This window comes from Gavia stellata, chromosome 6 (assembly GCF_030936135.1).
Source record: "Gavia stellata isolate bGavSte3 chromosome 6, bGavSte3.hap2, whole genome shotgun sequence".
Lineage (NCBI taxonomy): Eukaryota > Metazoa > Chordata > Aves > Gaviiformes > Gaviidae > Gavia > Gavia stellata.
In genome coordinates, this window is record NC_082599.1 from 20420030 (window position 1) to 20436525 (window position 16496).

The following is a 16496-nucleotide window of genomic DNA, read 5'->3' on the forward strand; positions in this document are numbered from 1 at the left end:
AAGGTCAAAATAACTTTTCTCAAGTATAAGTCTGAAATTAACACTAGGGTATTAAAATTAGCCCTGTACTGAAAGAGTCAAATTTTCTTGAAGCTTTGGCACTGTCAGTACTTTCTGGTGTCACAGATGGTATGGTAAGTCTTGTGTAATCCAATCTAAGATTTCACCTTTGAAGTAATTTTTGGGCAATGGGAAAACATCCTTTTCTGCTTTTGAGTCCAGGTTCCAAAGTTATCATCAAAATATAGTTTGTTTTTATTTCATCCAGTTATGTTGCAGCTTGTTAGAGACAAATATGTGTAAATTTATTAAACATTGTAAAGAAAAAGAAAACAACACTGTGAGACCAAATCTCATTGAATAAAAGAAAACGTTAGAAGAGAGATTGTAAATCATCTTATCTTCTACTTTGTATGAACAGAATTGAGATAGAATACTCTAGAGTTACTTACTGCATATGCAGGTGAATAAAGTTGATTTGGTTTTCTGTTCTTTCAGAGAAAACATGCCAAGTCATTTCAAATTTAAGGAATATTGTCCAATGGTTTTCCGTAATCTAAGAGAGAGGTTTGGAATTGATGATCAAGACTTTCAGGTAAGTTTGCTTTCAAAGCACCTAAACTGGCGATGTATACAGATTTTAAAGGTTAGTAGTGCTGCAGTTGTGAACAAACAGGCCAATGTGCTGAAATAAAGTTATTTTATTTTTGTATAAGTTGGAGGAAAACTAAGATAAGATAAAAAGAAGACATTCTTTTTACTTCTTCCCCCACCTGCATGCAGAACATTTCTGGTTTACCTCTTTGCCTGCCCCTAGCTGTCTTCTGGTTCCTACCCTTCTATCTTTAGTCCTCCTGGTTTCCCATTAGAGTACCTCCCAGTCATAAACCATGTTATTAAAACGGAGGGGTGATACCTCTTGCAATAGGAAGAAAAAATGATGTCTGGACACTATTGACAAGAGGTGCTGTGTTCAGCTGGGTCACTTAGATAACAGTTGCTTCAGTGGTGTGTCTATGTGAGATGTGGTTTCTGAAATGACCACAACCTTTTTTTTTCCTTCATGCTCTTTTCGTTTAGAAAAGAGTGACCTGTGGCCTGCCAACTTCATACTGCTTCATTATGTCTCCTTTTCCTGTTGTTAAGAGGATCTGGAAACAAATAGCTTGTGTAAAGCAGATACAGCAAAACAAGAAATTGCTCTTGATTTGGCAGGGTTGTTCCTTGCAGCAAAAGTTTCTTTCTGTCTTTGCAAAAGAAAGTTCTTGAACTGTGCTTCAGTCTGATTTGCCAATACTCATTGACATTCCCTTTTCTATTAGCTGTTCCTAACGCACACTATTTCAGTCACAGGGATAATTCCTTCTGCAGTTACATAACAAGATGTCCTATCCGAAAGAGCACTTGCTGTGTAACCCAGCGCTGCTTCCTGTTGTGCTCTCTTACTCTTTTAAACTATTTTGATGTGGGCTGCAATTGTATTTGTAGCCTGTCACTAAGATATATTAAGAGAAGATACTTAATAAACAGTTTCAAGTAGCTAAACAAATTGTACAAAATATGTTTGTCATAATACTCCCATTCTGCTGCTACATCAAGCAGACTGAATACTGCAGCTGAACTCTACATCTAAGTGCTTCAACTATCCCCTTTACCAATTTTCCCCTTTTCAATATCAAGCAGTGTGTTAAAAATGCATAGGTAGGTTAAAACGTGCTTGTAGGAGTGTTGGTGGAGATCAGGTTATGGATCTCTATATATGGCCACTGTAACTTTGGTAAGATGTTTTGCCAGTAGGTGGAGAAGAGGGTTGGGTTGGTTTCTTTTGGAAGATCTGTCTTGTTCCTATTGCATGATTTTTCATTATCCTGTTTACTGAACTGTTTAAGAGGAAATACACCAAGATTCAGGCCAACAGTTAAAACAGTTATATCAAATTGCACTCCTGGTTCAATTTTCCTGATGGACCAAAGAGGATCCTATTTTTTAGGAAGTTATTTGATCCCTTTATAGGAAGTTTTCCTTTTTTTGACAAAGGAAAAGGATCACTGTGACAAAGAGGAAGGACATGTGATTGCTCCTAAACTTAAAATTATGCTGTCAGCTCATGCTTGTTATCTTTTAGAAGATGGGGTGATGACATTACTAAGCAATCAAAGTTATATTTCAGTAAATATATTAGAAGACAAGAAGCTGTCATTAGTTTAAACTGGCAAACTTAGCATAATCAAAAATGCTGCATTCCACAGCACTGTGAAATGTTTCCATCTCCACTACTGTTCTACAACAGAAATTCCTGTTATACCGCTATGTTATACCGCTGTTTGAATTTATTAATGATAACAGTGATAAAACAATGTTAAATGATTGTCACTAAATAAAATGTCTGCATTTTCAGATTAAAAACAAAAATACTTGTTTGTAGCTATGTGGTTTGAGTTTTTTGACAATGTAACCAAACAACAATCCAAAAGAAGAAAATGCAACCACAACCTGGTTTTTGAATCAACAAAATCATGTAGTAGTTAGAAAAAAATCTTCAATGCTATTTAGTATTTCAAGTATATTTAGTGAAGAACAGAAGATAGATAGTATTAATTTTGACCGAAGGGGAGACAATGTCTGCATTCACTATTCTTTTTTTCCTTAATTCAAGAAGTTTATCACTCTGAATTCTTAGTCTACTGGACTGTTCTGATAAAATATTTTTAAAAAAAATGCTCAAAGTAGTAATGTAATTTGAACACTTTTAAAATGGAACTATTTTTACAGAAATACACATAAATGAAAATTCAAGTCACCCCATGTGTTAGATAGGGATTATCCCTATTAGAAGTAGAAGTTCCTTTCATTTTAATGTTACGTTCTCTGTGATTTAAAAAGGGAATCTAATTTGACAAAGGGACACTCACTGTATATACTTTTTTCAGATAATCTTTGTCTTCAAGAAAGTTATTCCAATGAATATTGGTTAAAATTATTGTCTTATACTCAGAGCCAAACATGAATTGGAAGAAGCCTGTGCAGTACTGAACTGAGGGAAAGCTTATGGAAGAGATATAACTTTCTCTAGGTAGTTTTTCTTACATAATGATTTTCAGGAAGGGAGTCCTAATCAATTGTGAACAATGTCATTCCCATTATTGAGCAAGATAGGATTGGTTTAGATAAATAAACCCAATTACCTTATTCATTAGTCAGACACATCAGTTTAAATCAGGAAGAACATTCATTTTAAATGTTTTTGTTTTCAGAATGTTCTGCAGATATCCTTGATGAGTTGTTCCAGAGGGCAGACAGTGCTTACTCATAAGGAAAGACTAAAAAAACCCTACCTCATGAAAAGAACTTGGCATTGTATGCTCTAATTACTGGGCTACACTAATTTTGATTCTTGACATTGTGTTATTCACTTTGTACAGTAATTTTGTGGACTACTTAACACATAGGCTTAGTTCACATATGGAATTGTTAGTACAGAGATCTTCTCTTACAGAGGTCTCCTCTTATCCCTGAAGAGAGATTTAAATCTCAAAGTACAGGGGTTTTCCTACAAGCAGTCTGACTTCAGAGTCAGGGGAATTCCTTAAAATGTGTATGGTTCATGCCTTTCAGGAAGCCATTTCTAGTAATGGCAATTACGATTCCTATAATGGAATCCCTCCCTTCACATGATGAAAACCAACTCTGTTTTTTGAGGTATCTTTGGTAATCTGTCCTACATTTATCTGTCTTTCATAGCTGGTTGGGCATCTCAGAGACGTTTTGATTGGTACTGAACTAGGATTAAAGTTCCATGGAGATACATGTGTGGTTGCTAATACTAAGTGGGGTTTTTTTGGTGATTCATTCTTTATTATGGACAGCAATGTGGAAAATACAGTATGAAGTTAGTTAAACCTTGAGTTTTAGTCAAAGGTTGCCTATAGAAACTTGTTAGGACAAATTAAGTCTTCAATCTAGGTTAAGAAACTTTGTTCTTATGTCAAAAAAATCTTTTATTAGACCTTGATCTTCTTTCTTGGTGATCACATATTACTAAGGTATTTATTGCATCAAATTAAAAAATGGTCTGGCTGTTTTTTCTTAGAAAGGGGAACACAGGTGATGATTAGTCAGTATGAATCAAAATTGCATTTGAATAATGGAAAAACCACTTAAATAGACTATAAATTATCAAAGGGAAAGAGATTATATTTTGTGCTGTTGGATGTTACAAGTAAGTACATATGGGTCTCAGATTGAAGATAATTTTTAAAAGTGTCAAAGTAATCCCACAAGCCAGAGCATTAAATAATGACAAATCTTGCCTTGATAGGATAAATTATCTTGATCTTGTATTTTTTTAGTGTCTTCTATTTCATTGAAAACGAATCCCTCTTTAAGATCCTCCTAATATTGACAAGAAAATACTTGAGAGTTCCTAGCAGAAAAGAAAAAAAAGGGATTAGAAAACAGATGTAGTGAAGTAAATCCCTCACTACAGTCCTAAACTCTTTTTTAATTTCTGTGTTCCTCCATCACTTTAGATACTGGTTTTGCAAAGGTTCTTCTCCAGAAAAGCCTCTTTTTTCCAAAATATATGTGCTAGCTCTGGTAACTTTGGAGTTTCTTTTCAACTTGGTTGGCATAATTTCTTATCTTACAAAATCCAAGAGTACAATTCTGTCAGAAGAATTACAGGAATAGCTTCCATAAACTGCAAAATTATGAGAGATTAACAGGCAAGCAGTTAACTTAACACCCCCCAACAAACTCTAGAAAAATAGGATCTACTACAGTTACAAATGCTTCTGCTGCTGTTCCTCTGGAAAGGGAAACTTACTTTACTATGTTCCAACGCAGCTGTTTGTGCTTAAAGTTATTGCTGAATCCCACATCTGGATTCTGCTAGGCAAAAGAGCAAGACTGGGTTCTTGCCCAGTAAAATAGAATTGCTCTTACCAGAGGGCACCAATGTCCCAGTACACCTAATGAGCCTTCTGCTGGGGATGGGGGAGAGCACAACTGATTTTCCTTAAAGATTTAGTACTTAGTGTAATAGAAGACATGCTCGGATCTGACTTTGTCTGTATGCAGGAGCAGTTTGTAGAGGTTCTTTGTACAGGACAAAGAATTCGTAAAGAATTTTTAGGAGATGGTCTGTAAGTACTTCTTAATTTAGAGATGCTTATTATTTCTCTCTGTGCATTTTTCAATATAAAAGATTGAAATCTAAAATGAAAATTGAGAATTCCTGCTTTTGAGCAATTTCCCTAATATCAAACTGGGGGGGTTGACCCTGGCTGGAGGCCAGGTGCCTGCCAAGCCGTTCTATCACTCCCCTTTCTCAGCTGGACAGGGGAGAGAAAATACAACTAAAAGCTCCTGGGTTGAGATAAGGACAGGGAGGTCACTCAGCAATTACCATCAGGGGCAAAACAGGCTCAACTTAGGGAAAATTAATTTAATTTATTACCAATCAAATAGGAGTAGGATAATGAGAAATAAAACCAAATCTTAAAAACATCTTCCCCTCACCCCTCCCTTCTTCCCAGGCTCAACTTTACCCCCGATTTTCTCTACCTCCTCCCCCTTAGGACACAGGGGGACAGGGAATGGGCGTTGCGGTCAGTTCATCACATGTTGTCTCTGCCAATCCTTCCTCCTCGTGCTCTTCTCCTGCTCCAGCGTGGGGTCCCTCCCATGGGAGACAGTTCTCCTAGAACTTCTCCAAGGTGGGTCCTTCCCATGGGCTGCAGTTCTTCACAAACTGCTCCAGCATGGGTCCCTTCCACCAGGTGTAGTCCTTCAGGAACAGACTGCTCCAGCGTGGGTCCCCCGTGGGGTCACAAGTCCTGCTAGCAAACCTGCTCTAGCGTGGGCTCCTGTCTCTCCCATGGGTCCACAGGTCCTGCCAGGACCTCACAGCCTCCTTTGGGCACATCCACCTGTTCCAGCGTGGGGTCCTCCATGGGCTGCAGGTGGGTATCTGCTCCACCATTAACCTCCACGGGCTGCAGGGTGACAGCCTGCCTCACCATGCTCTTCGCCACAGGCTGCAGTGGAATTTCTGCTCTGGTGCCCTGGAGCACCTCCTCCTCCTCCTTCTTCATTGACCTTGGTGCCTGCAGACTTGTTTCTCTCACATATTCTCACCCCTCTCTTCTCCAGCTGCTGCTGCACAGTTGTTTTTCCCCTTCTTAAATATGTTATCACAGAGGCGCTACCACCATCCCTGATGGGCTCAGCCTTGGCCAGCAGCAGGTCCATCTTGGGGGCAGCTGGCATTGGCATTATTGGACACAGGGGAAGCTTCTGGCATCTCCTCGCAGAAGCCACTCCTGTAGCTCTCCCACTACCAAAACCTTGCCACACAAACCCAGTACACAAACCGTATGAACTCAGTGTCTTTCACTTCTCCTGATATGGGTGTCTCCTTATGTTTTGATATCTCTCACAGCTTTCTATACAGAAGGATTCATAGTTCAGACTCTAATATAGCATCAGGTAAATAATAGAAATTCTAGGTTCATTTTTCAGAAGTCAGCCTTTAGTATCATGTTCTTTTTAAGTATCTAAACTTCAGATCACCAAAATGCTTGTCAACCTATGAATGTTTTTGCTCATTTTATGTGACTTATCCAATCCTAAGGCATCATATTAAGAGCTTAAAAACTATTTTACAATCTAAGAGGATATGTTTCTTCAGACAAACAAATGTTAATCAGAGCTCTCTGGTGCTTCTGCACTGAAATTCCTGTATCCTTTTTTTGGCCCTTGGTTTGGGAAGGAACGAGCCACTTCTAGCATCAAACTACAGGCAACAAGGTCAGCAATAAATATGTTGGCAACCACTATGTTAGGAGTTAGATGTTATTCCTAAGACATGATCTTTTCATTGAATGTTTAATAAAATGCATAAAAAATCCTGGAAGCAAGAACTGTCGTGAAAAGAAAATTCCTGTACTGGTCATTTTAGCATGGTAGGTCTGTCAGTGCATGAAAAGTTCTTGAGCTCATCTGCCAGATGAGGTACCTGTAGCAGAGTATACAGTTTGTGGATCCCAAATGGACATTGGCGCCAAGATGTTCCGAACTGCTGACATCTTTTTTGATGTGGGCATAGGCAGTAGCAGTAGTAAGGCATTGAGCCAGCTGTACTAACAAAAACTGGGGTGTTGGTGGTCTTTTCAGCATGTAAAAAATGACGTTTGCAATCTGAATATTATGTTCTAGGATTTGGTGCCTTAAGTGTGAGCCCAAATAAGAATTTAGTGACTGTGGGACTTAACCTTAGTATGTATGGCAACAGAAGTTTTAACCTCTGGTTTCTCTTAGTCATCCCTAGAGAAAATGTTTAATTTGCTTTGCTTTCAACAGTTCCTTGCCTAAACTAAGTGTCATTCATAATCGGGTATTCAAACTAGAAAAAAAGTAACTTAGCCTGTGCTGGCAACATCAAAACAATGAGCTGATAGGTGCTCCCTGAGCTCTTAGGCAGATAGCCATTGAAAGTGAGGCGTCAAGCCAAGCTTTGCAGGGCTGAAGGAGAGAAGCTCCCAGAAAAAGAGCCCTAACTCTTTCCAAAGCAAGTGCATGCCTTAAGCTGACCACTCCAAATCCAGACCTACAGTCTCAATAGGATAACTTGATTTAGGAAATAATAACGTTTTATTCATTAAACTCTCATTTGACCAAGTCAAGGAACCCATAACCTTTCTCCTGGAAGGATAGCTCAGTGCAGAAAAGAAAAAGCTGGTGTTTCACTTTTCTTTTTTTAATGTCTTTCACCACAGTAATCACACCCTGAATAAAATTTGCTTATAAATGTTCTTAGGTGTTCAGAGTGTGTACATCTTAATGAGATCATAGAAGGGACTCTATTTCTGATGGGTGCGCTGCAGGACCAGTGATGGTCTGTTTTCATCTTTTGGAGGCCCTGTGACATTCACCACAGGTCTTTTGAGAGCCCTGCTTTTGAGCTGACAAGAAATCATCGTGCAGTATTGTCCATGCAGCTGCCAGAGGCAAGGGGAGGTCATACCACTGAATGTGCTTGTAGCGTTTGTTACTGGTCAGGTATGCTTTGCTATATGCCAGACTTCTTAAACACGTGTCAGTGTCAGAGATCGGTGTTCCCTGATCATGTTTCCTCATCGGTGTTTCTAGCCATGAACCTGCTCAATGGCAATGATAGAATGCACAGTGCCAGCATACAAAGTAAACCCCAAAATCTCCCCTACCCTTCCCCGTATGACAAAACCAGACATCTCTGGGTTTGGTGCTTCTTTTGTTACGTTAAAACACTAGCGCTTTGCCTTTCTTCTCTTAGAAATCACTGGCAAAACACTGTCCTGAACACCATCCCAGAAGCAGGCTGCTTGTTTCAAATTACAGCAAAAATACTTGGAGCATCTATGTCCGGTTGTATGACACTGTGTCTCTTTGATATACTTCTTAATCAGTAATCCAGGTCTAATTCATCCGTATCCATCATTGCTGAGCTCTTGTAAAAAGAAAAAAAGGTTGGGGAGAGCTGCAAGCTTGTCTTCTTGAAAAGCTGTGCATGGGCCAGGCAGGACTACTGTAACTGCTGCCACAGAAGAACAGCCAGACCGTGTGTACGTAATTCTCTAACAGCGATGAACCACTGCCAGGTTTTTCCACTGACCTGTGATTTCAGTCAACAGAGTATCATCTGTGCACTTGTTTTTGCCTATTCGTTCATGCAGAGCTTGCCCAGAGGCACTCTTAAATAGCCTGGGATGTGGTCTGATTTGTCTTTAGGGTACATTGGGCTTGTGAAGCTTGTTTTAGTGTTCCACGACTTTTGGATGAGATCACAGTACCAGAAACCCTTGTTTGCCTTTCTCCAGACGTTGCAAAATGGGAAAGATTTAAATCAATAAGAAGCTGTTAAGCCAGTCAGTTTGAAAGATTACTGTTCTTCTAAAGCTCTACGTGCTTTATCACCAGAATTTTCCTATTGCCCTTTTTCTCTTTTTTTAGGAAAAGCTCTGACTCAATGACAAATTTTATTAGGTTTCCTTTTTAGGTTAGTTACATGAAGTATTTGTATTACATCCAACACATAGTTCACATGTTCAAAGTTTCTAAAATATAATCTTGTCTGCTAAAGTAGCAGTTAGAAAACAATGACATTTACATTAGATGTGTAAGAGATTAGAATGAGCTAATTAAATTGACCTTTAAATCTCTCCACCCTCTTGGAGGCTGTGGCTAATCCTTGGCCTCCCACTGTGGAGATAAATATCCGTGCTGTGAACGTTTTAAGCAAAGTGGGCAGAGGAGGAAGAGCCTCACCAGCAGTTTGTCTTTGAAGAGGAAGGCAATACTTTACCAGTTATAAATATAGCTTGTAATTATGGAGGGAGGGGGGGACAAGCTTTTCCTGTACTTTAGTGTCTCTGCTCTATGTTTTCTCACAAAAATGGTTTCAGTCAGAAAAAATAACTCCAAACAGCTTAACTTGTTGCTCTCAGAGACAACAACGTCTCGCTGGAAATCGGTTTACTTTTTTTGATATGTGATGATGGTATAACTAGCATTATCAATAATATCATTAGTGTTACTTAATTACAATAGCCTTGCTGTTTTTATTGACCAATGTGCAAGGTAAAAATAGACTTTTAAAGGATATAAAGCATTAGGTGGTGTTCTAGCTGGCTTCTAAGGACTGTTGAGGATGCCTCTAACAAAGTATTTTTCTTGATATTTTGTGACTTTGATTTCTAAAATGCCAATTATTGTGGGGCTTTATTATAAAAAATAAAAATTATGCAAATAATGGATGATTAAATGACAACAATCAAAATTTCACTGTTATTGAGCAGCTGACTTTTCATGTACTGAAAACTTGCAGAAGATGCAAAATCCATCCAAATGGTAAAATGGGATAAAGACAAGGATTTTGTACAAAAAACACTTGATCCCCTGCCATTCTGAGACTGTCCAAATGAGATGCCTTTTAATATGGTCAGATGAATAGTTACATGGATAAAAAAGGGTGTAGAACTACAGAGGGAGGAAGGCTGCATTTTGGGAGGTAATAGCTCTGAGGAGGAACAAGAGGTCAAAGACGACAAGAATTTAGCACTAGTGTGAGCTCCTGACTAGGACTAACTGCATCCTTGGGTGGATAAATTGGAAGGTATAAAATAAGACCAGAAGGAGCTCTAACTTTTTTTAATATCTGTTTATTTTATACCTCAAGCTAGTACTATATATAGTTTTGGTGCTAGTCATCTTAAAATAGGATGTTGACAATTTGGATATAGAAAAAAATACAGAAAAATGGAGTCAAAGGAATTTAAGGACATAGAGTGGTGGGAGTGACAGAGTTTGATCTGCGGCACTTGCGAAAAATAAATTGAGAAGTAAGTAGTATGTGAGTATCCTTGCAGAAAAACGATACTAGATACTTTAGGAAAGAATAAATAGGAATTACTGGGAAAGGAAATAATTCAAATTCAAAATTAGACTGACCTTTTCAGCAACACAAATGATTAAATACTTGAAAAACTACAGTGGAGAATCTTTGTCTTTTGAGGTTGGAAAAATCAAGACTGCCTTTCTGGAAGTTGTACCTTGACCAAAAGCAGAGATTGGGGTTCGGTTTAGGAATGGCTGGGTGAAATGAAATGGGTAGTCGTTGTGTTGGACTCTAGTTTATGAAATTCTGTTGAAGGCTCCAGAAAAGCTCCTGTGAAGTTCAAAGAATTGTGGATTAGGTCCTAAGAGCACCTGTGGAAGAGAACTTTTCCCTTACCTTATACATTTTTACTGTAGGAAGTAAAACTTTGCACAGATTGCTGAGAGTTTGGGAAAGAGATGCTGAGGGAAGAGAGTGGGTCTACAGTTAAACTAAATAAGCTGCTAAAGAATATGCTGTTCTTGAGTGAAATGAAGACATGTAATTTAGGTGTGCTGATTAACGTTTTGTATCAAGAACTCTTTGGGAAATGAAATACTAGGAAATGGTGTAGCTTTTACCCATTTATAGTTAAAGCTGTATTTTCATTATTTTATCAGAAATTAATTCTGTGGTATGGGACAAGTTCTTTGTGATTTGTAGCCTCTCAGCACTGAAGATCAGATGAGTGTTTCTGGTTGCCTGCTACTTACTGTAATATAGGTGATATTTTTTATATTGATTTATGTAAGGGCAGTGAGACTTCTAGTCAGTGATTTCTCAGAGGGAAACTTTTTGGGAGAGAGGGGGAGGTATGTGAAAGAGAAATTTATCTAGTAGAGGTATCTCTGAGCTTGGCATGTTAAATGTGTCTTCAGTTGTATAAGTAATTACACAAGTAATTTAGCGTAGTCTTTAAATGACCTCATAAAAGTATTCACACTTTAAAAGTACAAAAACTTTGCCTTCTCCTGAGACCAAAAAACCAGCAGGCACAAGATTAAAACTTCACAAATGAGAAGTGAATGGGGAATTGGCAGAACATGCACGCTCGGAGCAGGAGACTTGCAGTGAGTTGCTAAGTGGAGCTCTTAAGTGGAACAGGGTATGTGTAGCTGACAGATGTTTTAATCATGACAGAGGACCAAGGCATACTGTGGCAGAGTTGGAGAAGGCTGGGAAAATCTGAAGGGGACAGGGCACTCTGACCCTCTTTTCTTTGAGTTTTGTGCTCACTAATGCTATAGTATAAGCAGGTGATTTTTATTAACTTATTATGACTAATGCTCCAATGTTGTACAGTTAGATGCATGCTCCACCGGTTTCTGACACAATATGGAAGTGTTACGTAGTAGCAGTAAGTGATGGTAAAAGGGTTATTAGATCATCAAACCTGTATCTTTTGGAGGATAGAGTTGGGCAGGTTTTTTGTCTATATCCGAAGGATATCCTCCCTCTTCTGGCTTTGTGGCTCATAGATCTATGCTAAGTGAGGAGTGACTCGTTTCCCATCTGTTTCCATTCCACTTAGTCTTCCCCTAATTAAGGAGCAGAGCCAGAGGGAATTCAATCTGGTATTTGCCATGATCTATCTATCTCTGTCTCTCCTTTCCCCCTCCCTCAACCCTGCTTATATTTTCCTTTTGGATAAGGGAGATGCTTGAGTTTCATTCTTTATTTCCTTCCCAGTCCCCTACAGAAACCTCACCTAAGAAGGAGATATTGCAGCTGGGGACGGCGATGGGTCTCCCTTAGCTGAGTTTACTGGTGAACAAGAGAGCAGAAGAGAGCCCTACACTTCTCTCTTTAGGCAGGTTCAATCAGCTTTTCTTCCAAGGCATTTGTGCATAGATGTCTATAGTACATCTTGCTTTACTCACTTTTTGTACAAATCATCACTGAAATTTATCTGTGTGTTCTGGTAAAAGTCATCTGGATCACAGGCGTGTTTTACCACATACTGTCTCACAAAACTGCGTTTCACAGTAAAAGACAAGTCTCTACAGTGCATCCGATAGCAGTCTGAACTACAGAGCAGTACAATTCAAATAAATGCGTACTTTCAATCTATCTGATGACCACTAATACATGTTTCTTTTATTGTTTGCATTAAGATAAAGATGATTGACTTTGGTCAATCTAACTTGGGTTACTAGGCTAGTAACCCCAGAATAAGTTAAACTTTTTTACTTATCTAGATATGTCTAAAATCTAATTTTGAAAGAGAAAATCCTACAAACTTTCCACAGTCTTTGTGGTGTAAAGTGCATATTGGATGTCACACATGGTGTTACTCGTATTTTTTGTCTGAGATTTCTTACCAGTTACAGGTTTACTAGTGGCTGTGCTTTAAAGAGGCTTAAGTGCAGGACCTGCTTCGCCATTTTGTGTGTTAACTTACGAGAAACATTTTCCAACAAAGAATCTCTTCATTTCTAATATATACACCATTAATTTGTTAGTATTTAGCAGGGTTGAATGGGGGGCAAAATGCTTTGATTTATACTTAACAGTGTTGGGTCAAACAGGTAAGTTAGCTTTACCTATATCAAAAGGGAAGGATCTTAGTATTTTTAAATAGCCATATTTTTTCCCCTTTGAAGCCCCTAAACTCTTCTAGTTTGATCCTTTCAGTGAAGCTATTCCTTGGTCTTACTTGCTAATGATGACTTACCAGTGCAGGCTAATTCTTACCATCTTTTTATTTCAAGATTCATTGTCCTGATCAAGCAACAGTATATGTATTTTACTGAAGACTGATTTCTAACTATAAACAAATACAACTAGTGTAGTTGAGAGGTAAGATACTTGCTTCATACCTAGAAGCTTTACTCTAGAAGGAATTTGAACTTTTCTCTGTTCACAGAAGTGACAAATTAACCATTACAAATAAAACTGTCCACAGACAAAACTCAGCCATGCATTTGTCAGCACAAGAAAGTGGTAATGCAATTACTAGTAGTCAGCATAATATGATGTAATTAGGTATTTTTTTCAGCTTTTTAAACCGTACTTATTAAATAAACTTATGCAAGTATCAAAATAAAGCACAGCAAATAGCAATATTAAAATATCCTCCACGTTCCACCTTCTTTCAAAGTTTAAAGGAACTACATTGTGTATCTGAAGAGACCATTATATTGAGACAGTTATCACAGGCATGGAGAGTTAGTAAAAATAATGTGTCAAAGAGGTTGTTTAATTACAGATTGTTTTTATCATAAACATGTTTAATGTTTAAACATCTGATCTTAAACTCTAATTTATTACTAGGGTCAGAGTATTGTAGAGAGTGCATTTGGGTTACCTGTGCATGTATGTCAAGGTGCTGCTTAGCATAAAGTTGGTTGGTTTATTCTAACAAATTAATATGCATGTGGTAAAATGATAGCTGTATGCATTCTTAATTAAGCTTGATATAGATAACTAATAATAAAATACCCATCTACTAAAAAATAAATGCATCACCATTTCCAACCTATTAAAGCATTAAGAAACAGTAAAGTGTGCGCTAAATAATTGTGTGCAGATATATTATATTCTCTTGTTAGCAACATTTTTGGTGTGATAGTTGTATTTGCCAATTAACTTGTCATTATAGTTAGCAATCAGGCAGAATTAATTTTCATTAGGAAAAAAGCTATTGCTGGAAAAAACAAGAATCATTAAAAAGTCGGTGACTTTACAAGATTTCCTCCAGTTGATTTAAAATACAACTAAATGTATTAATTTCTACTTGAATCTGACTAGGTTCTGTATTTTTTCTGTCTAGCCTGAATTGTAATGAAAGCAGCATGATAAAAGATGTACTAGTTGATTCATTCTCTTAGTGTAACAGCTGTTGTTTCTTTTTAAGTCAGAATTTCTTATTGCTTATGCTGTCCATATTTTTAAATGCATCAAGTATCATATTCCATCATGGGGAAAAAAATCTGAATAAATTCATGTTTGTTTTGATGGGTTACTACATAAATATACCTATATACTAGATACTCCTGGTTAACAATGGGATGAAAGGAGGTTCCTGGAGAGCAGGAAGAACTTTAAGGCCTAACGTTAGAAGATCTCTCCTGTGCAAATAGTGCTTATGAAGACAAAAGGAGACAGATTTTAGAAGAGCGTATGGTTATAGGAATAGCATTCAGAAGGTTTGAAGTCAAAAGTGGCTGGTTTTGTCCCTTTCTGGCCACAGAATTAGTAACTGAGCTTCAGCAACTGCTAAGTCCAGAGAAGAAGCATCTCCTATCTGTTGTATCTCAGTCAAGACATTGCTAGCAAGATATTTCATTCATACTGAGTACTCCAAGGTCTGAATTTCACTCAAATCTGACAAGTCTTTTGGTGAAGAATGTTAAAATATACCCCAAGAGTATTTGAAATTTTGGAGACTAATGCTAGTTCAGGCCCTCCTTACTATCTTCCCTCTTCCCCTCCTTCAGAGGTTCAGTGGCAGACTAGCAAGTACACGTTTTTGCAACCAGTAGGGATATACCAAATGGGTACTGCAAGTTTATTTCATAAACATAGAAGTGTTCCAGCAGACTGTAATTAACTTGTTTAACCTTTTCAGAGTATGGTCCATTTTTATGGAAGTACACATGGGGTGCAAGAACATTGTTGATTTTTCTCGTGGCTGTGCTACTGCTGTTACTACTTATTACAAAAAAAAAAAAAGTGCAATTCAAGTATGTAACAATTGGCATAAACTCTTATGGGTAAAGAAAGATGTTTCCAGCCAGAAGCAAGTTGTTATACTTTGTCTAGTTTATTTTTACTGTTTTTAAATATAAAGAAATCTAATCTGAATACTTCTTATTTTCTGAAAAATTACTTATTTTCTTTTGCTACTGTTGAAGTGCAAGTAGTCTCCAGCTTCAGTCTAAAAATAGTCACTAATCTCTAGCAGTTTTTCTTCTAACTACTATATCGTCATTAATTAATCTTCCCCTCTTGAGTCTGTAGAAAGGTAGGTCTATTTTACAAAAGGAGGTACTGTACAATAATATTACTTGCTTAACACTAGGTATTGAATCACTGAAATAGCTCTGGTACTAGAACTCAGAAACCTAGCTATGATATTGTTTATGTACCAGATCACACTGGCTCAAGAGCAAATCCTGCTCAATTTTAAAGCGGTGCTGTTACTATGGATGAATCCTCTATTTATAGTTATTGTGGTGTAATACAGTGTTCCTTTTGGATTTTTAATTACTGTATGGTTTCTTCCCAAAAGCTGATAATGTATGTGTAACAAAGTTCAATAACCTCTCATTCAGCATTGAGAATTACTTTTGAACCACTGATGGGCATTACCTTCCCCCAAACCTTGTTTTGTTCTCAGAATATTTTTGAAGTGATTTGTCAAGATAATGCGGTTCGTGATTACATGCTTTGCAGAATTCAGCTTGATACGGATGTACTGAAAAAGGTTAAAAAATAATTGTAAATTGTTTATATTTGTACTCATTAAAAGTTGCATATTTTTGTCTGACTTGATGCTTTTTTTGTTTTAAATCAATTGACAGAATTCATTGACAAGAAGTGCACCCCTTGCCAATGATTCCCAAGCACGCAGTGGTGCCCGCTTTCATACATCTTACGACAAAAGATATATCATCAAAACTATAACAAGTGAAGATGTAGCAGAAATGCACAACATACTGAAGAAATATCATCAGGTAATAAACTAATTATTATAAGGGTGTAGGATCTCTTCTTAAGTATTATAATGCCAATCTTTTTTTAGAGTGTTAAAAGTTTTAAATGAATAATTATGGAAAAAGGGTCACTTCAGACTTTTTCCGTTTTGCATGAGCAATTTACTGTGTGTCTGCAATTCACAAGGCTGCACTTTTCTAAATATCTAGGCTAGCTTTAAGTAAAATGATACGTCTACATGATACAGAGGTACTAACTTGGAGGCCATAAGCTCCTTCGCCTTACTAGGAAGTTGCTCTTTCTTTCAGCTAGTGGACTCCCAGGCTTGAAGCTACTTTATTCTGGGCTAGGTTGTTGGTGTCTGTGTACGTGTGTATGAATGGTGCAGGTGACCTCTTTCTTCCTGCTCTGATCACTGAATGTT

The 16496-nt window shown here is 37.6% G+C and overlaps 1 protein-coding gene across 3 annotated transcripts in view; it reads left to right on the plus strand.

Moving 5' to 3' along the window:
- Window positions 1-16496, plus strand: part of PIP4K2A (phosphatidylinositol-5-phosphate 4-kinase type 2 alpha) — a 120840-nt gene that overhangs the window by 71866 nt on the left and 32478 nt on the right. The window contains exons 3-4 of one of the 3 annotated variants that reach the window (XM_059818619.1): window positions 499-595; window positions 15940-16092. In XM_059818619.1, the coding sequence (XP_059674602.1) occupies window positions 499-595; window positions 15940-16092 (250 nt within the window). The remainder of the gene's footprint in view (window positions 1-498; window positions 596-15939; window positions 16093-16496) is intronic. The other 2 variants (XM_059818620.1, XM_059818621.1) reach the window with 2 other exon arrangements.